The 22,394-nt window shown below is 33.9% G+C and overlaps 1 protein-coding gene and 1 long non-coding RNA gene across 4 annotated transcripts in view; one reads left to right on the forward strand and one right to left on the reverse strand.

The window, feature by feature from the left end:
* Window positions 1-21,949, reverse strand: LOC111054982 (putative cystathionine gamma-lyase 2). Of its 3 annotated transcripts, none has more exons than XM_039439607.1 (9): window positions 21,770-21,949; window positions 16,051-16,233; window positions 11,742-11,929; window positions 10,310-10,409; window positions 9,998-10,132; window positions 8,439-8,574; window positions 4,777-4,929; window positions 2,043-2,217; window positions 1-430 (listed from the first exon to the last, which is right to left on the reverse strand). In XM_039439607.1, the coding sequence occupies exons 2-9, from the start codon at window positions 16,222-16,224 to the stop codon at window positions 280-282; spliced, it is 1,212 nt and encodes a 403-aa protein (XP_039295541.1). In that variant the 5' UTR covers window positions 16,225-16,233; window positions 21,770-21,949; the 3' UTR covers window positions 1-279. The 3 variants fall into 3 exon arrangements, with proteins under 3 accessions (XP_039295541.1, XP_039295540.1, XP_039295542.1); XM_039439606.1 differs by lacking the exon at window positions 21,770-21,949 and adding an exon at window positions 17,781-18,047 and having other exon boundaries at window positions 133-430; XM_039439608.1 differs by lacking the exon at window positions 21,770-21,949 and adding an exon at window positions 19,751-20,084 and having other exon boundaries at window positions 134-430.
* The window catches only part of LOC120353976, a 21,351-nt gene continuing 17,393 nt past the window's right edge, over window positions 18,437-22,394 (forward strand). The window contains exon 1 of the long non-coding RNA XR_005572708.1: window positions 18,437-18,652. This is a non-coding gene — a long non-coding RNA (uncharacterized LOC120353976). The remainder of the gene's footprint in view (window positions 18,653-22,394) is intronic.

Consider the following 22,394-nt stretch of genomic DNA (forward strand, 5'->3'; position numbering starts at 1 on the left):
GACAAGTGGATTATTCATTACATGTATTACACAGATGTCTAGAGAAGCCTAGCAATGGTTTACAAAACATCCCATGGCGTGGGTTGCTTTTCGTGGATTAGCGTGGGTCTACTTTGCGGCGGGCCTTAGTCATGCCTAAAACTTCAAATACAATTCTTTTCCTATAAATTACTATCAAAATTCCAATACTTGACCTACAAATTACAATCAAAATTCTTTCCTAACGCGATAATACCACTCAAATTCCATTAAATACCCTAGAAAACTCGAAATTCAATGTTAATTCTTGGTCATGCCCCTGAGTGCTTGGTCAAGGTCATCAATGAGATCGGGCACAGCTGATAGGCCGACTGAGAGCCGGATGAAGTTGTCGGTGATCCCCAGAACCGCCCTGGTTTCAGCAGGCACTGAAGCATGGGTCATCACTGACCTGAAACAGTTACAGTCATTAGATTAGATTAAATTCCTCCATAGATTACAATAACTGCTGTATTATACTGCATCTACATGCTGGCCCAGTCGCTGGCCAGGCCTGTTATTTAACCAGTGAAGGCCAATGAAGGCCAGCGTTAGCAAACCACCCATCCACACTCTGGCGCTGGCCGACATTGGCCTTCATTGGGCCAACATGTGGATGCGGCATTAAGGTGCGTACAGACTTGCGTACAACTGCCATGGAGAAATTATAGATATTCCATGATATAAGTCGTTTATGTTCCAAATTTCAAGACGATTTTTGTTAACTCAAGCCAATTACTGTCGACTACTGTATATTATTACTGTTTTGTTGGGGTGAGATTGTAAGAACGGCACAACAGTACGGGAGACTACCAACGTCACATAGCTTCACGAAGAACTACTAGGACTATCAGCTTGAGTTAATAGTGACAATGAATAAACTCCCTACACCATGGGATATATTATTAGGCTACCTTTCCTCTACGGTATTACATCTTTTTGTGTAGTTGAGAAGTTGATATTGTGGTAATTATTCATATTGAATGAAAAAGACTGAGAAATTGTCAAAAAACCACTGATTTATTGATAATTAGAAAGACCGATTTCGGTTATTACACCAATGTCAATCTCTGATAAACTCTCAGAGATTGACAATGGTGTAATAACCGAAACCGGTCTTTCTAATTATCAATAAATCAGTGGTTTTTTGAAAATTTCTTAGTCTTTTTCATTCAGTATTACATCTCTTTCTGAAAATACCACAGGCTTAAACCCAAATCGGTTTCAATTTAATCTATATCTAATTGTGTTGATACTGTATCATTTTGTGGTGATACTGTATCATTTATGGTGATACCGAGAAAAGATAGCTCAAGAAGATACCCCATGGTATATATAGGGCGTTTAAATTTCAAATTTCACTGTTAACTCAAGCCGATAGTCCTAGTAGTTGTTTTTGGTGAAGCTATTTGACGCTGGTAGTCTCTCATACTGTGCCGTTCTTACAATCTCACCCCAACAAAACAGTAATAATTTATTTATTTATTTAATCATCCAGAATTACACACTTACAGAAAAGTAGCACAGGCTTATAAGCCCAAAACGGTTCCAATTCTAATTTATACAACAGTCCAAATGTAGCTAGGTTATGTGTCACTTAACATTCATCAATTACACACTCAATTTACAATTCAAAACACACAAAAATCATTTTTAAATTAAAAAATACTTCTAAATTAAATTAAATCAATCACAATTAATAGAAAATTCCAAACTTTGAAAAAACTTTAAAATGTTGAGACCGAAAAGACAAACACACTCAATAATAGACAGTAGTCGACAGTAATCGGCTTGACTTAACAAAGATCGGCTTGAAATTTGGAACATAAACGACCTATACCATGGGATATCTTCTTACGCTATCTTTTCTCTATGGCAATAAGGACCTATTTGAAACTTCATAATGGTGTGATTGCCGGGTCATCTGATAGAATAAGAGTTTACTAGTGATGCTACATAATATAACACATTCATTTTCTCACGTTTTGTATATTATTCAATGTAAAATAGATGAATGAACTTACGGTAATTCGGCCAAACTCTCATAACCGCCCAAACTTTCGGCCAACATGAATACTTTAAGACTTTGCAGGAACTTTTTGCTCTCGTTGAGACCATACTTGTGGTAGAAGGACACCATTCCACTGCAGCCTGACCATTGGCGCAATGCTAACTGGTGGTGCGGGTGAGAGGGAAGACCTAAAACAAACGAGAGAAGGAATTGAATCGAATGATTGCCTTTATTAAGAGAGATTGATTGATTGATTGATTGATTGATTGATCGGCGTGTGTGAGTTAGCGAGATGTGATGTTAGTGAGTGTAGCGAGTTCTACTGTTCTCCGAACTGCTAGTTAATTTCGGACTATGTGTAACCTTATCTAGAGTTGGGAGAGGAATAGCACAAGCTTAGGTACCTTATTTATTCTCTCCCTATCACTTTGATGATGCACTTATCGTATGAATCAATAGATAATAAAGAATAAATTGTGTCTCTGATAGAACCTGAAAGAGAGATTGATTGATTGATTGATTGAGTACTTTATTTATGTAGATTACAATATATACTGGCGTATACACTTATATACAATAGCTTACAATACAGCAAAATTATAGATGAATTTACATAATATGGACTGAGAAAATAATCATTGAACTGTATATGATATGAAAAAGTAATTTGTAATATAATAATCATTAAATTACAATAGTTTTTGGCATGACTGGAAAAAGAAACCTTGAGCTCCAGCCACGAGTTCTAAAAATAAAATAGTTATTTGTGCAACTAGTGCGCAAAGTGACAGTTTGCTGCACCGAAAGAAACGTTTACGCCCGAGCCGGAATGGTTTCTTGAGTGCAGCAAACGAACTTTGCGCACGTATTTCACATTAAATTTTTCCTACAGTTACCATTGAATATGAAAAGTGGGTAATTATGGGTAAAATTCCCTGAAATCCATCAAATGTTTTTCTGTGTAATTTTATTATTAATAAAAACCTTAATTTAATCAAAATTGAATAATAATTTGATTATAATGATTAGTAATTCAATTGAAAATTTATCTGACTGCTTGAAGGGGGTTTATGTTATGTAAGCATTGAAATGACTATAATGAAGGCACATAATGGCAAGGCAACGCTGTTCTCCACTGCCATTATAACGTGGGCCTCACTATGAGTGCAGTTACCAACTTAATTTTGATTTTGCTGCACTGGTGCTCCATCAACCTACTAACTATTTTGCGTTGTCATGCTGCAAATCTGTGCGGAAAAGTGATTCTTTGCGGCCTGCAATCAGTGCAGAAATGCTCACTTTTCAAGGTATTTGTAGGAAAAATACATTTTTCAATCTAATAACAGCAGTACAATTGATACAATATTCTGTTGATGGATGATAATCTATGGATGTTGAATTCCATCAATAATCAAGTACTTGATAAACAAAATATAGATGCACAGAAAAATAATATAAAAATTGTCGGGTTTTAACATAGCAACCTCTAATACAGGTGTGTTAATATGTATTAGAGGTGGCTATGGTTTTAATAATTTTTACACAATTAATATTGCCAATATTGGTGATTCAGCCAACTCAATTCTCAATTTTAAAATAATAGTTTTGTTTCACCCATGATTTTACATGTGTCTGACACGTGGACTATTGGTAAGGCTGAGGAAAAGACTCTAAATGCTTTTGAAGTGTGGTGTTGGAGGCGAATGCTCAAAATAAAATGGACTGACAGAGTTACGAATGAGGAGGTATTCCAGAGGGCGGTGGAAAAGAGATCTCTTCTAAATTTTCTCAGGGACAGACGACATTTTTGGATTGGACACATAATAAGACACGACGCATTCACGTCAAGTATTCTAGAAGGTACAGTTGATGGACAAAGGGGTCGTGGAAGGCCCCCGGCTACAGTATCTAAGACAAATGACGAAGGATGTGGGTGCTATGAGCTATGAACAATGGAAGAGAGTAGCAATGGACAGATTTAGATGGAAGGCTGCCAACCAATCAAATGATTGAGCTGTAAGAAGAAGAAGAAGAAGATGATTTTATTAATTGTCTTAAAATCATCTTCTAAGAAGAAGAAGATGATTTTATTAATCTCAAATTGGTTTTTGTTATTTTATCCTTCATAACAAAAGCAAACTAAAAGATTTTTTCAATTGTTCTTAGCAAAAGTTCATAATTTCATGAAAGTATTCATATTGTCTTTACTTTGTGAAAAAATCTTGAGAGAGATTGATTGATTGATTGATTGATTGATTGATTGATTGATTGATTGAGTACCTACTTTATTTATGTAGATTACAATATATACTGGCTTATACACTTATATACAATAGCTTACAATACAGCAAAATTATAAATGAATTTACATAATATAGACTAAGAAAATAATTATTGAACTGTATATGATGTGAAAAAGTAATTTGTAATATAATAACTATAGATAATTATATTGTTATGCATCTACATAAATTGGCGGAGCTTTGGACATATCAATGTCCATTCTTCGGAAAGAATATTAAAAATATCCTCCCCACTAACTCTCTACCAAAACGTTAATTTCATTATTTAAACTAAGGATTTATTTATTAATGGAAATATTGTAAAAATAGAGAGAGAGAGAGAGAGAGAGAGAGAGAGAGAGAGAGAGAGAGAGAGAGAGATCACATTGTTACATTTAGTCAATAAACAGATAAATAAATGAACATTTCATTCAAGTTTTTGCGGATGATGAGTAATTCTCTCACCAGGATGAAGCACTTTCTGTACATCGGGATGTGACTCCAGGAACCTGGCTACCTCCAGTCCAGACCGCATGTGTTCGTTCATTCGGAGGTGCAGAGTTTTCAGGCTACGGTTGACTAGGAAACAGTCGAACGGTGAAGGCACTATACCGGACGCTGCAAATACACAAATCATTTGAAAACTTACAATAAATTACGTATAAAACAAAAAAAACACTATATCTTCAATCTTCATTCGTAGGACCATTAGCCAGCCAGATGGCTGATAGCATATAATAGTGAGGTCCACGTTATAATGACAGTGGATGAAGATAGAAGAATAGGAATGCCGATTCTCTGCATTAATCTATCTATATATATAAAAGCGAAATGGCACTGACTCACTCACTCACTCACTCACTCGCATAACTAAAAATCTACCGGACCAAAAACATTCAAATTTGGTAGGTATGTTCAGTTGGCCCTTTAGAGGCGCACTAAGAAATCTTTTGGCAATATTTTAACTCTAAGGGTTGTTTTTAAGGGTTTAAAGTTCGTCTTTTAGCATGTATATTCTTCTTCTCCCAATCTCTTAATTATAATTGAAATTTCCATATCATATGTTACTATAGAACTATAATCTAGATAGAGTACCTCTTCGAAACAGTTGTTAACTGGCAACTAAATTAATAATTTTGTCAGGTTGGCATTAAGTTGAGTTGACTTTGTTAGGTTGGCACCAAGTTGAAGATTTAAATGCATTTATCGCGGAAAAATTGATTGGGCACTGCTACTTCAATCCTGGGAATATTATATTACTAGCCGTCAGGCTCGCTTCGCTCGCCATATCCGTTTAGCCAGACGTTTAGTCTGGACCCCCGACTGGATTGTTCTAACATATGATAAAAATGCTCAAATGAAAAATGCAGGCGAGCGAAGCGAGCCTGCTGATCTCATTCCTGGACGATCTAGTCGGGGGTCCAGGGGGCGGAGCCCCCTGGCTAGACGGATATGGCGAGCGAAGCGAGCCTGACGGCTAGTTAATCATATTTCTACACAGTCAAAAACATAATTGGCACCGTTGTGGGCCTAGAAAAGGATGGTACAACCGGCTTTGTTGAATGATAGACAAGGATAGCAAAACCAAAGTTGATCAAATACTGTCATTATAACGTGTACCTCACTATAGTAAAAATGTGGGCTTGATTTCACCACAGATGAAAGGCTATTTGCTTGTTACTAGTAATGGGGGAGATGATGTGTTCATTGTGAACGGTGAAATCAAACTGAATGTTTATTTATAAATTTAATCGTAAACAAGAAAATGTTGCATTATCAATAAGAAGATAGAACAGTTTCGTGGCAGCGCTGAAGCTAAGCTATCGATAAGTTGAGCTATAGCATGGCCACCTCTAATACAAGGCCCCGGCCTACGATATTGCAACGACGCAGTGTAGGCCTACAATCTAATAAATGATTGGTGAAATAGTTATTTGTGCAACTAGTGCGCAAAGTGACAGTTTGCTGCACCGAAAGAAACGTTTACGCCCGAGCCGTAGGCGAGGGCGGAATGGTTTCTTGAGTGCAGCAGAGGAACTTTGTGCACGTATTTCACATTAAGTTTTTCCTACAGTTACCATTGAATATGAAAAGTGGGTAATTATGGGTAAAATTGCCTGAAATGCATCAAATGTTTTTCTGTGTAATTTTATTATTGATAAAAACCTTAATCCTAAAATCCTAAAGTCCTCGTTGTCCTTGGTTATAATATATAATGAATAATAATTAGCGCGTTGTGCTTGGTTGCACCTCTGCTCACTATAGCAGCCACAGCAGTCACTGTTACCAACTTCATTTTGATTTTGCTGCACTGTTGCTCCATATAACCTACTAAGTATTTTGCGTTGCCATGTTGCAAATCTGGAGTGCAGAAAATTTTTTCCCGCACTAGAGCGGAAAAGTGATTCTTTGCGTTCTGTAATCAGTGCAGCAATGGCCACTTTTCAACGTAACTGTAGGAAAAAGATTTTTTTAAATACCAGCTGATCTTTTTCACCTATCATGTATTAGATTCTAGGCCTACGCTGCGACGTTGCAATATTGTAGGCCGGGGTCTTGTATTAGAGGTGGCTATGGCTATAGTCATGTCCACGTTATAATGACAGTGTTTGATTAGCAATGGTATTTCTATCCTTGTTCATCATCCAACAAAGCGGATAGCGCTATCTCTTTCTCGCTTTGCTCTGTTTCCATATAGTTTTTTAACAATGTAGAATTGATAATTAACAAGATATTTCATCTTAATTATGAAAATTCATTATGGAATTATTGAAAAATATAACTTCTTGCTTAATAAAATATAATAATATTACATCAATAAACCTGTATCAGCTACCGTCTTTAGAAGGCATTGACAAGACCGATGATCGGCAATGTTGATATATTATCACCTATCCTATCCTATTATCGATTACCTATTATTGTTAATATTACATCAATAAACCTGTATCAGCTACCGTCTTTAGAAGGCATTGACAAGACCGATGATCGGCAATGTTGATATCCTATTATCACCTATCCTATCCTATTATCGATTACCTATTATTGTTAATATTACATCAATAAACCTGTATCAGCTACCGTCTTTAGTAGGCATTGACAAGACCGATGATCGGCAATGTTGATATCCTATTATCACCTATCCTATCCTATTATCGATTACCTATTATTGTTAATATTACATCAATACATCAATACACCTGTATCAGCTACCGTCTTTAGAAGGCATTGACAAGACCGATGATCGGCAATGTTGATATCCTATCTTTCATAATTAAAATGAAATATTTTGTTAATTAATAATCAATTCTACATTGTTAAAAGACCTCCAATGCCTTCTATGGAGGGTACCTGATACCGGTTTATTGATGTAATATTAACTATTCATTTTCGTTTAAAATAATCAATCATATTTTATCAAACAAGAAATTATATTTTTCAATGATTTCGAAATGAATTATCTTGATAAAGATAAAGATTTTGTTAATTAATTATCAATTCTACTTTGTTAAAAGACGATCTGGCAGCAGAGCAAACACTGTCATTATAACCTGGACCTCTAACATACTACAATTTGGGCTGAGATAGAGATAGCGCTATTCGCTTTGTTGAATGATGGACAAGGATAGCAATACCATTGCTAATCAAACACTGCCATTATAACGTGGACCTCACTATAGAGCTCATGTGGGCTTCATCTTCAGCAGCAACAACTGGAATAAAGTGAAGCCGTCCTTTTATTATATGAAAAATCAGCTTACAATCCAGTTACTTTTGAGAAACAAACGCAAAACGTTTATTTTAAAAAATCAGAGATCGTTCTACTGAAAATAATCGTGAAAGTTGATAAGAAAAAATGAGAAACAACTAAATTTCATTATTTGGAAAAGATCATAGATCATTCTACTGAAAATAATCGTGTAAGTTTATAAGAAAAAATGAGAAACAACTAAATTTCAATATTTGGAAAAATCGTAGATCATTCTACTGAAAATAATCGTGAAAGTTGATAAGAAAAAATGAGAAACAACTAAATTTCAATTTTTGGAAAAAATTAGAGATCATTCTACTGAAGATAATCGTGAAAGTTCATGAGAAAAATTAGAAGCAACTAAAATTCAACTCACAATTCTGGATGAATTTCAGTCGTTCATACAGCTCCTTATTGTTGCAGGCTAATGATCCCATCACCACATCGGAATGGCCGTTCAAATACTTGGTGACAGAATATAGAGCGATATCGGCTCCAAGCTCTAGAGGTCTCTGAAAAATAGAAATCGTCAACTTCTTTCTCAAAAAAGTAGAAAAGATAGAAATCGTCAACTTCTTTCTCAATCAAGTAGAAAAGATATAAATCGTCAACTTATTTACAAACAAGTAGAAATAGTAAAAATCTTCAACTTCTTTTCCAAACAAGAAGAAAAGATCGAAATCATCAACTTCTGTTCCAAACAAGTAGAATAGATAGAAATCGTTAACTTGTTTACAAACGAGTAGAAATAGTAAGAATCGCCAACTTCTTTTTCAAACAAGTAGAAAAGATAGAAATCGTCAACTTCTTTCTCAAACAAGCAGACAAGATAGAATTCGTCAACTTCTTTTTCAAACAAGTAGACAAGATAGAAATCGTCAACTTCTTTCTCAAACAAGTGGACATGATAGAAATCGTCAACTTCTTTTTCAAACAAATAGAAAAGATAGAAATCGTTAACTTTTTAGAAACAAGTAGAAAAGATAGAAATCGTTAACTTTTTAGAAACATGTAGAAAAGACAGAAATCGTCAACTTCTTACTCAAACAAGTAGAAAAGATAGAAATCGTTAACTTGTTTACAAACGAGTAGAAATAGTAAGAATCGTCAACTTCTTTTTCGAACAAGTAGACAAGATAGATATCGTCAACTTATTTACAAACAAGTAGAAATAGTAAAAATCGTCAACTTCTTTTCAAAACAAGTAGAAAAGATAGAAATCGTCAACTTATTTACAAACAAGTAAAAATCGTCAACTTCTTTTCCAGGCAATAGAAGTAATTTTCGAGTAAATTGTCGTCAACAACAACGCTGCTAAAAATCATAAACTTTTCTAAATAATCTATCATCTATATAACCATGATATATAATTTGAAATGTTATTGGAAAGATTCGTTCACTCGAACAATAAAGCTGGATTCGCATACAACAGAGACAGTGAAAATATAATTCCCATACGTTCTAATGGTATTATTCATACTCACTCGTCCATGCTGAGTGTAAATACTCCAATTAGAACACATGTAAATTATATTTTCACTGTTCACTGTCACTGTAGCGTGTGAATCCAGCGTGATCCTGGAAATCTATAACTTAAATGTTGTTCATTGATTAATAATAATAATAATAATTATAATAATAATAATAATTTATTGATTCTTCTTCACTTTGACATGTGTGATTAATTAATGATAAATGATAATGAATAACAATTAATGATAAAACTTTGAACAATAACTTTAGGTCTATCCTGTCGATTCTTTACCATTCATTAATTTTATATTGTGATTGTGGAATGAAATAAATAAATATCTATAAAAATTGGGAATTCTTTGTGATAAAATAACTAGTAATGTATCATAAGAACTACAGCTTTAAATATGATCTAGGAGCTCAAAAATGTGATCTATTTTATTTTTCAAAATAACTCATCACCTGGAAGTACGGTGTAAGGAAGGTGTTGTCGACTATAACTATCACATCTTTCGATTTGGCTTTGGCCAACTGGCAGATCTTCTCAATATCCCACACTTTCAGCAGGGGGTTTGTTGGACTTTCTAGCCAGATTATCTGAAAAAGAATATTACAAAATTATTCACAATTAGCTGAAAGTATGCACAACAATTAAGAGTAAATTTACAATTGACTGATGGTACACAAAAAATAGAGTGAATACAAAGATCGATTTTATTTGTAAAGAATTAGATTATTATTAGTTGGCAGAAATAGGACTAAAACTTTACTAACTTTGGTGTTTGGTTGCATGGAAGCCACAAACTTTTCAGGGTCGGAAGCATCGAGAAAGGAAGATTCCAGCTTGAATCGAGAGGCGATGTGCTTGAAATACCTGTAACAAAGGAAGAAATGTTATACAGACGTCATTAATATGATGAAATTCCCCCAAAGAATAAACATACAGAATGACAATACGATGTTTTCTCTGTGATTTCACTTGATTGAGATGAATGATGCATACTGTGATGAAATAGTATCTTAAGCCACAAGAACGGGAAGGGCCGTTTTGCAGGCGAGAATGATGTTTCTAGTCAAGGCGTTAGCCGAGACTAGAATTTCATTCGAGCACTGCAAAAGACATTCACGTCCAAGTAGCTTACACTATTGTTTGTCATAATAATCTAGAAAAGAATAATTGAGAAACAGAAAACATTACCTGCTTGTGCTGACATTACTACATGCATTCTATAAACATAACCTAGTTTACAAGTTTCGAATCAGGAATTTCTTGATTGTAGTTGACAAAACATCCACCTGGAGCGCTAAAAGGCGGCTTTTGTACCAGTTTTGCTACTACAAATTCGGAACTAGGAAACATACTCGACTGTAAAGAGAACATATGATTTTATTATAGTATAGTATGCTGTAATGAGAATCATATGTTTATTAATTGTTCTACAATCAGCTGTTTACCGGCTTGATTTCATGGATGTAAATAGCTGAAATTGAATGACTATGACAATAGTTATTTGTGCAACTAGTGCGCAAAGTGACAGTTTGCTGCACCGAAAGAAACGTTTACGCCCGAGCCGTAGGCGAGGGCGGAATGGTTGCTTGAGTGCAGCAGAGGAACTTTGCGCACGTATTTCACATTAAGTTTTTCCTACAGTTACCATTGAATATGAAAAGTGGGTAATTATGGGTAAAATTGCCTGAAAAGCATCAAATGTTTTTCTGTGTAATTTTATTATTGATAATAATCCTTAATCCTAAAATCCTAAAGTCCTCGTTGTCCTTGGTTATAATATATAATGAATAATAATTAGCGCGTTGTGCTTCGTTGCACCTCTGCTCACTATAGCAGCCCAGTCACTGTTACCAACTTCATTTTGATTTTGCTGCACTGTTGCTCCATATAACCTACTAAGTATTTTGCGTTGCCATGTTGCAAATCTGGAGTGCAGAAAAATTTTTCCCGCACTAGAGCGGAAAAGTGATTCTTTGCGTTCTGTAATCAGTGCAGCAATGGCCACTTTTCAACGTAACTGTAGGAAAAAAATATTTATAAGCATCATAGAGTATGATAATACAATTATCAGACAACTAAGTAAATCACACAGCTAACCCCTCCGTTATTTCAAAACAAAAACCATCAACAGTAAATGAACTTGAATGAACTAATGAATGGATGAATGAACAAACGAATAAATTAATCTCTCTATACCTGAAAGTGCCTCCATAGAGATCGTCGACACATAGCACGTGGTCTCCCGACTCTAACAGACTCATGACAGCTGTCAGGGTCCCCAGCCCTGAAGAAAAGCACAACCCATACTTGGCGGAGTCCAGGCTGGCTAGGCATTGCTCCAGAAGATCTCGGTTCGGGTTACCGCTGCGGGAGTAGTCGAATTTCTACAAAAACAAAAATAGGCCTAATCAAACATAAAATTGTCAGTAACAAATAAATGAAGATAATAATAATAATAGTAATATCGAGTGACCTGGCTGGCTCAGGTCTGGTGTCAGAGTTTTCAGGTCGCAACTGATCAATTTCAGTGACTCTGACTGCTTTCTAGGCAGCCGGGACCGACAGCTTAACGTGCCCATCCGAAACACGGGAAGATACATGTGAGGCTGTGCACAGACTTGGGGTGTGATCACATTGAATGCGTGTATGTGCTAGTGCACGTCGGATCATGCATGAGCCGAGAAACAAAATCTGGAAAGAGTCATTGAAACACGTTGTGACTTGCATGTAGCTGCTCGCACTGAACTCAACTAGCAAGTGCACGCGTTCAGTGTGAGTGTTCCTATTGCTCTCTCCACATTTTGTTTCTCATCTGCGCGCTTGGTCATGCATGATCTGACGTGTACTTGCACATTTATACGCAGTCAATGTGATCACACACACTCAAGCGCCACGAACAGCCTTACCAATTTCCATTTCCATACTGTAAATTTAAAGTATTGTGCTCATTTAACCTTAGTGTTTGGTTTCCCCATGTTTCCCATTAGGAAATTTTGGATTATATAATAATAATAATAGATTTTTACTCTATATACGGCGAGATGGAACTATTCTTGGGTCTCCCCACCATTGAAAACCATACGCTAATAATAACAATTAAGGATAGAGCTAACTACTTTAACAAATGATAGACAATGACAACAAACCAATGTCAATCAGGCGCCGACTTTAGAACATGAATCTCACTTTAAATGTTACTAGTAGTTCTGTGAACAGTAGACCTCGCGCTCAGTGAGTTACATTGACCTGTTATGTTTTCTCAAAAATTAATAAATAATTTATCAATTAAAAATGTCTAGAAAAAATCCTAAATAAACATAGAGCTTTCTGTCCTGACGTGTCGTCCCGGAATGTGAGTGTGAGCGCTGTTATCAGGTCTGACTGCAACTGTATACTAACGTTGATGGAAAGATACATTTTCAAGATGTTCGATGTTTTTGAACGGGTAGTATTATAGTCAACTGTCTACTAACGTTAATGGAAAGATACATTCTCAAGATGTTCGATGTTTTTGAACGGGAAGTATTATAGTTCACTAAACAACTGATTTATGATGAATAATTCTATAGTCTGATTTTTACTCTAATATTGGCACATGAAGGAGGCTCCTTTTTCCTTTTATATTATCCTTGAAATGCAAAGTTTCCAAAAACCTTGTATATACGTCGACGCGCAATTTGAAAAGGAACATACCTGTCAAATTTCATGAAAATCTATTACCGCGTTTCGCCGTAAATGCGCAACATATAAACATTTAAACATTAAGAGAAATGCCAAACAGTCGACTTGAATCTTAGACCTCACTTTGCTCGGTCAATAATACAGTATAGATATGGATATCAAATCAAATCAAATCGTTTATTGCACAAAAATATATACAGAATACAACTGAAAGGAAATTGACAACTTTGTGCTACACGTCGGCAAAAGAAAACTTGTACGCCAACGTGGAGTCTTAATATAACTTATTCACTTATACATTAATATTGATATATAAAATGATCCTACAATATTATAATATAGGCTAACAGTAATTAACATTCAACCAACTAAATATTCCATTCTAAGAAATAACAATAAATTAAAGATATACATAAAGCTGAATTTAAGATTCATACAACATCAATCAATATTAAACCAAATCATTAATTGAATAAAATTAATTTTCTTTCACCCAGGTATGGAAATCTTTTATTTTAGGCTTCTTTAACAACCATCCTCTTGGAACTTTATTATAGAGTTTATTTCTCAAATATGAAATACTTCTACGGGATAGGGTGCTATCAACTCTTTCAATTGTGATCAAGTTTTGAGCGACTTGTCTAGTTACTCTTTGAAAATTTTGAATATTTTTTAATTTGAGTACATGTTTCTTAATAGTCTTTAAAATGAACAATTGTCTTATAGTGAACAGATTGGAATTTTGAAACAATGTGACACTTGGGAGATCTCTCGGATACCTCATTATTGTTTTGATAACTAACTTTTGTAAAACAAATAGAGGTTTTAAAGTTGAATCAAAAGTTCCTCCCCATATAGAATTACCATACTGAACTAAGGATTGGAATAGAGCAAAATAAACAGATTTTAGTAATTTTAGACTCAAAATACTTCTAAGCATGTACATTTTTAAATTGACCACCCTTAATTTTCTACAAAGGTAGCTAATCTGAGGTGACCAGCGTAGATGCTTATCAACAAAAATACCAAGATACTTGTAATTGTTTACACTCTCAATAACCTCATTGCAAGAATCACATGGATACCTGTTACAAGCATTATTCAAACAAAGCCTGTTCATATCTAGATCTCCTCTTGTTGTTGGACTGAAGGTCATACATTTTGTTTTACCAAGATTTAGTCTCAAATAATTACATTTTAGCCACTGAGAAACCTTATAGTAACCCACTTTTGTTTGCTTGATAACATCTTCCCACGAACCTTCTTGGAAGATAAGTGCTGTGTCATCAGCAAAACAAATTGTCTTAGACCCAACTGAGTCCAGTACACTAGGCAGGTTATTAACATAGATCAAAAATAAAACTGGTCCCAATACAGTCCCTTGAGGTAGACCCCATGTCACATCTCTAATCTCACTATTACTACCACCACAGCTAACGATTTGGCTTCTACCCCTTAGATAACTTTCAAAGAAATCTAACTCTATTCCTTGAATACCAATATTAGATAGTTTCTGGATCATTTTATCATGTGGTACTGTGTCAAAAGCCTTGGCCAGGTCCAGAAACATTACCAAGGTTTTTTTATTTGTTTTGAAACCATTGTATATTGTCTCAGTTAAGGACTCCAATGTGTCCTCTGTGCTTCTACCCTGTTGGAAACCAAACTGCCTCTTATCAAGGATTTTATTAACATCTAGATATTCAACTAATCTTTTCTTTACCAATTTTTCGAAAATTTTAGAAATAGAACTTAGCAAGCTAATTGGTCTATAATTTTGAGGTATTTCTTTACTCCCCCCCTTGTGTAAAGGAATAACTTTTGCATGCTTGAAATGCAAGGGAAAGTATCCAGATGAAAAACAACAATTGAAAATTTCTGAAAGAGGTTTAGAGATTGTGTCAGTTAATAGTTTTAGCACGCTGTTGGATATGTTATCCCATCCAGGTGCCTTATTATCATTCAAACTTTTGATTACTTCCTTGATTTCTGTTTCAGTAACAAAATTGAAATTAAATGCATTTTCAATATCTATTGTTTGTTCCAAATATTGATCTTCATTCTGTCCATGTATATCAATTTCCTGCGCTTGATTTATACCTACATTCACAAAATAGTCATTCAAAGCATTAAGATCTTGATTTACATGTAATTGTGAATTCTTATTTACCCCAATAATTGCTTGATTTATCACAGACCATATCTTCTTAGGGTCACCTTGAGCTTTATTTATTTCTGATTGATAATATAAATCTTTTGCTTTTCTAATTAGATCTACTATTCTATTTCTGTAAGACAGGAATTTCCTTCTCAGCTCTACATTAAATGGTTCATTTTTCAATCTTTTATATAATCTATCTCTTATAGTTATGGACTTTAGAATTCCATTGGACATCCATTGGATATCATATTGGATATATATATATAATAAGGACTGAACATTTTGTAAAGTGAACAACTACAAGACTTAGGCTCAACTCACACTTACGCGACTCAGGTCGAGAAGAGACTCGACTCTAGTGGAGAGCATGTGTTTTTTCAAATGGTGACACTCAGACCAGTCGATTCTAGTCTCCGCGACTGTCACCCATTTGAAAACACATGCTCTCGACTAGAGTCGAGTCTCTTCTCGACCTGAGTCGCCTAAGTGTGAGTTGAGCCTTAACCTATTTTGGTCTATGTGTAACCTTATCTAAATTTGGGAGAGGAATAGCACAAGGTTACCTTATTTTTTCTCTTCCTATCATTTTTATGATGTACTTATTGTATGAATCAATAAAGAATAAAGATTTGATTGGTTTGATGATAGAATGAATATACTCACAGCAACCCCAGGTTCGGCCTGCTTGTATGTGGATGCCAGACATATGGGGGGCACAGCGTCATTGTAACCCCATTGTTCGGGGTGTTGCCCCACTAGGCACGCTTTGGTTGCAAACTTCGCATCCAGGGGCTTCTGAAACAGGGGGGCGGGGCTTTTGTCCGTTGTTGCCGCCATTACACTCAACTGCAACACAATAAATTACAAAAATAATTTGTATTGAATTGCAAAATAATTTGGAAGATTACAACAACTACAACAAACTTATAGGGCCGGTTTCCGAGCTCGGGATTTGGCCAAGTTCTAGACTTTAAACAGCTGGAGTCAGAAAATTAGCTTTCCAAAACGGGGCGTAGTCACATTTTTATAACAGTAGTCGCAGTTTTTATTTTCTCATTTCTATAATTGGAAACGTTTTTCCTTGACGAAATTAAACATTTCTGAATAATTCAAAATAGATGAAACTTTACACTATTTTCTCTTTATGTTATTTTTTGTTTAATGTTCTAGTTTTTTGATATTTAATTTAAACGTGACTTTGACAATGACTACGACTACGCCCCGTTTCAGAAAGCCAATTTTCTGACTCCAGCTGTTTTAAGTCTAGAACTTAGCCGAATCCCGAGCTCGGAAACCGGCCCTTAGAGTCACGATTTCAAGAGCTATATTATAAAGCATCACTAGTAAACTTTTATTCTACCTGATGACACGGCAATCACACCATTATGAAGTTTCAAATAGGTCCGTATTGCCATAGAGAAAAGATAGCGTAAGAAGATATCCCATGGTATAGGTCGTTTATGTTCCAAATTTCAAGCCGATTACTGTCCACTACTGTCTATTATTACTGTTTTGTTAGGGTGAGAGTGTAAGGACGGCACAGTATGAGAGACTACCAGCGTCACATAGCTTCACCAAAAATAACTACTAGGACTATCGGCTTGAGTTAACAGTGAAATTTGAAATTTAAACGCCCTATACCATGGGGTATCTTCTTAAGCTATCCTTTCTCGGTATCACCATAAATGATACAGTATCACCACAAAATGATACAGTATCAACAAAAATTTGAAACATGAACGCCCTACACCTTCTTATGCTATCATTTCTCTGTGGTTCCACTAAGTGTCGGTTGCACAAAAGCCTGTTAAATTTTAATCGTGATTAAATGTCACGAGAACTACTCAGAGAAGACTTCTTTTCAATTCACTGATTAGTTCTCGTGAACTTTAATCATGATTCAATTTTAACAGGCCTCTGTGCAACCGGGCCTAAGTGGTGTTCAGTATAAATTAATTATTAAGATTTCAACAGCAACAGACAAATATAAACACAATTCGATCAACAATATTAGTTCTACCAAATCCCCGTTTCTAGGACAATTGATAAATCTAATGGTCCTTTGAACGAACCTATAGATATAATCAAGGAAACTAGAATACATTCTATTCAATGTATTCTAAACAATGTATAATTTAGAAAACAATGTATTCTAGAACCCGTTGATTTAATATTGGATTCAATGAGTGTCCTAGAAACTAGCCCTAGGAGTTTCATAGTGCCGGTTGCACAACAGCCGGTTAAATTTTAATCGTGATTAATTCCACGAGAGCCAATCAGAGAAGCCGTCTTATCAAGAAGGCCTTCTCTGATTGGTTCTCGTGAAATTAATCACGGTAAAAATTTAACCGGCTGTTGTGCAACCGGGCCATAGACTTTTAAAAATAACTCACCGCATAACACAGCATTTTCAATCCTATAAGTTGTCTCAAACTCAAAAAAAACTAAAATAATAGTCGAATAACAGTCACAAACACAACAAATAAACTAAAATAATTGAATGATTGACACTGCACTATCCAAGATATTCCAAGCACATCTCACAACTGTACACTGATTGCAAGTAAATAAATCAACCGCTAATGAGTTCAACAAACCTAATCTATTAAAAACTTGATAAAAAATCGTAGGTTATAAACTAAATTCCTTGTTTTATCACACTGCCCTAATTTGAAATAAATTGACGCGAAATTAGAATCTTATCAAAGTTGATAAACAGTGAACCATGTAATTTCTATTGAGAAAAATCAATCGCGTGAATAGAATTTTTATCAGTGAGGAGTCACGCATAGATAAAGTGATTGATGTGCTACAAATTGAACGAAAAAAATCAATCGCGTGAATAGAATTTTCATCAGTGAGGAGTCACGCATAGATAAAGTGATTGATGTGCTACAAATTGGACGAAAAAAATCAATAAAGATGGGAATTTATTGCTTGTATTCAATAGATAATAACTTGACTTTCAGTTGGTATAAAAAACATAACATGGAATTTCTAGTGCAATGGATAAAATATTTAGCTCATTCACGATGTTTAGTAATGATCTTGTGGAATGTTGATGATAGGGATTTATTCATCACTTGATGTTGTTGTAATTATATAGAATATTCAATGACAAATTTAACTTGTTCATGAGGGAAGCTTGTAATGTATCACTGTATATTCATAAATCTGGAAATTAGAAATCCAAGTAGTTTCAATGTTATTTATTTTGGAGCTGTGGTAATTTTTAAAGTTTGTGTAATCTACTTCTGGAATTACAGTAGGTCTATAATATTCATTCTTTATTCATTTATAAAATAAGAAGCCTACATCAAAACATTATCCACAACATTATATTATTGTAGTGAAAACAAAGAGTACTCTATAATAGAAATTCTAATTCCTTCCTAATTTTTATCGATTAAAAACCTCCAATGTTCTTTATTATTTCAACAAAGTTCTAGTAAACTTTATTACCAAACTACCGAATTATTTTTTATTATTGGAAGAATGTATGTCTATGAACAAATCAACAAAATTGTGCCAAATAATTGACTGAGCGAAGTGAGGTCTAAGATTCAAGTCGACGGTTTGGCATTTCTCTTAATGTTTAAATGTTTTTATCCAAGAATAAAATTGTTATAGCTCAAGAGTTTTATTGTTTAGTATAGTTCTATATTCTGTTGTTTGATTTTAGTAAGTATATTATACCGTTTCTTGAATTGTATAAGCTTCATTGCTTAAGATTCTATGTAACTGCTTTGAGTTGTATTCAGAAGGGAAAAATAAATTGAATTGGATTGAAATGTTTAAATGTTTATATGTTGCGCATTTACGGCGAAACGCGGTAATAGATTTTTATGAAATTTGACAAGTATGTTCCTGTTTTAATTGCGCATCGACGTATATACAAGGTTTTTTTTGAAATTTCACATTTCAAGGATAATATAAAAGGAAAAAAGAGCCTCCTACATACGCCAATATTAGAGTAAAAATCAGACTATAGAATTATTCATCATAAATCAGCTGACAAGTGATTACACAGATGTGTGGAGAAGCCAGTCTATTGCTGTATTTCCAAAAGGTCTATAGTTTCAATCAGGTACTTGTGGATGAGAATACTGCGTGAGGTCTACTGTTCACAGAACTACTAGTACTTAATTATAAAAATAAGTTTTATAAATTAACATTTCTAATCAACACATTGTTAAGAAATTTTATAATCTTGTACATTTTTATGTATATTTGAATAAAAATTATTGATTGATTGATAATCGGACATGATTAAAAACTGAGCTCACAGAATAAGAACAATAAAACAAACTAAAATCTTATAAAATTGAAGAAAATTACAAGCAATAACACTGAAAAAACTCACCAGTGATTAGCACCGAACAATCTATAGATTACTGGCACAATGAATTTAAAGATGATGCAAAATTGGAGCCAGTATTACGCAATATTTTACTCGATTGAGAAAATTACTACAAATTGATTCCTATTGCAAATAGTGCAAACCTAATCAAAATTGCGTAACCGTAAAACTGAAATTGGCTGAATGAAAACAGAAATAAATTTTGTCGCTTTCTTGCGACAATGAAAGTTGATGAGTTATCGCTTCAAACAAGTGAAAGAGTGCTGTAATTAATTTCAAAAATGGTAGACAATGGGGGTCCCCAAGGTCAGCTGATTATCTCACGTGAATAATACAATGCAATTGTGGAATATTTTGATTTGAAAAATGCTAATTTTCACACGAATTATTCGATGTTTAGGAGGTTTACGCATTTGTTATGAGTTGCATATTATGATTGATTACCTGTCAACTCTGGAAATGGATTGATGTTTTGAAAAAATGTTCTGAATTTCACATGAATTAATATTTTCTAGGAAATAATTATTGTATAAATGACAAATTTGAAAATGACATTACAAAAAGATGGATGAATGATTCTATTATAATTCTTGAAGTTTTAAAGATGACAGACTATATTCCTTGTATTCCTATGATGTGTTCACTAGATAAATTTAAAAATGACGTTATTTCAGGATGACAAATGAATGATTCTATTATCGTTAAATTGGTAAAAATGACATAGATATCCCTACAATGTGAACAATATGACGTTATTTGAAAATGACGAATGAATGATTGGTGAAATATTGGTTTGATGAATTAATAGACAATATTTAACTTAAAATAAAAATGCTAATGTCGACAATTTTGAATGGAATTATTTTTTAGCGAGTGATAAAAGATTTTTCCAACTTATTTGTAGTTTAACAAAAATAAATCGTGTAGTTTACAAGATTTTTTTTTTGTGGGGATGAAATATTTATCTTGGTTGGGTTTTTGGCTGCACTTTCGTATATGGGCCGCGGAATCTAACATTAAGACCTACATAGATCGATAGAGGAGATCAAGACAAGATCAACCATGTATAACATTGTTGTCGATTTCCAAGGATTAGCTGAAAAAACATGGCGGAAAGTTCAACATTTTTATATCAATTTTTATTTTTAATAATTTTTTTATGGCTACAATATGTTTAAAACTACTGCAATCTTATGTAAAATTTGACGAGGAATCCAATGAAACTAATTTCAGAAAATTTCAGGAAATTGACAACCATGTTATATATGGTTGATCTCGTATTGATCTCCTCTATCGATCTATGTAGGTCTCAATGCTAGATTCCGCGGCCCATAATCTAAAGTGCCCCCGGGTTTTTCATATTATAGGGCTAGTTATTGAATTCTATGAAGAATGCATGAAATTCATTTTTTTTAATTAATACAAAATGAAGACAAATTTTATGATTAAGTTGCAGTATTTTTTTTTTATATTTGTAACATTTTATTGTGTTTTACTTGTTTCGTAAATCTTTGTAATTTTGTTTTGTGTGTTTTTAATAAATTAATAAATAAAGTATCCTTTTAAGTATTGGATAGAAATTGTTTGATTGATAAATGTCGGATAAACCTTGGTTCAGATATTTTAAAAATTTAGAATGATTTTTGCATACTTTCTCTTGAGTATTTTTTTTGAAATTTACATTAAATGGTAATTATGCTACTCAATACTTGAAGTGAGGGTGTGATCTCATTGAACGGGAAGATTTGCAATTGCAAGCTTAGTTATGCATGATCAAGCGTGAGAAAAAATAAGCGGCTTTTCTAGATCCATGTAAAAAGCAATGAAGTACCAAAAACGTGGTGAAATCAAACAAGTAAAACTTATGAAATTGCTACTAAAAAGCAATATTTGATTGTGCGATCTATTTACAAGTATAAGTTTGTAAATAGATGTTTCACTATTTATTCAAGTCATAATATATTGATTTTAGGAGCATGATGTAATACTTGAAAAATTGCAACACAATTATCATCAACTTACCAATTAAAGCTAAATTACTTAAAACAGCTTGTAGCAAACTGATAGATCACAATTGAATACTGATAAAGACTACAATGATTACTCAGAATTTTTAGATTAAACTAAGCCAAGCCGGCTAATTATGAGATAAGAAAATTGAAAAATAACCTAAAATTAGACTCATGTATGTTCTGCCGACACAGCTCACGCTCAGCTGACTAGATCAGAGCAACAAACTATATAGTATGATTGTTCAAAAACAAAATAGAATGAATTCATCAATAAATTGAAAATTGGATTATATTATATTATTTTAGACTATAATAGTTATGATATTTTTGATAATTGGAAGATTCAGAACAGAACATAGGCCTACAATGCAAACAATGTTGATATTCACTTGAGATTCAATTTGAAACAAATTCACTGGGAAAAAACCAGATCAAGCATTAAAATCAGTAATTTTGATTTATATTCTATTCATTTTATAGTAATTCACGAGTAAATTATATTTTTTCATCAATAAAGAGAACCACATCTTTAGTGTAATTTTTGGTTATTTAGATGGTACTCCTGCTAAGAAAATTTTCTGTGCAAGTTCGATTTTGTTTTCTGTCATCATCTGCGGTACCTATTTGTTATTTTA

Source organism: Nilaparvata lugens, chromosome 13 (genome assembly GCF_014356525.2).
Source record: "Nilaparvata lugens isolate BPH chromosome 13, ASM1435652v1, whole genome shotgun sequence".
In the NCBI taxonomy this organism is placed as follows: Eukaryota; Metazoa; Arthropoda; class Insecta; order Hemiptera; family Delphacidae; genus Nilaparvata; species Nilaparvata lugens.

Bases quoted from the DNA above. Each gene is read 5' to 3' on its own strand.
- LOC111054982 (XM_039439606.1), bottom strand. The intron at 11,930-16,050 runs GTGAGTATATTC...TTGTTTTTGTAG, and splicing joins AGGCCGAACCTGGGGTTGCT to AAATTCGACTACTCCCGCAG. The intron at 2,218-4,776 runs GTGAGAGAATTA...CGTTTGTTTTAG, and splicing joins ACAGAAAGTGCTTCATCCTG to GTCTTCCCTCTCACCCGCAC.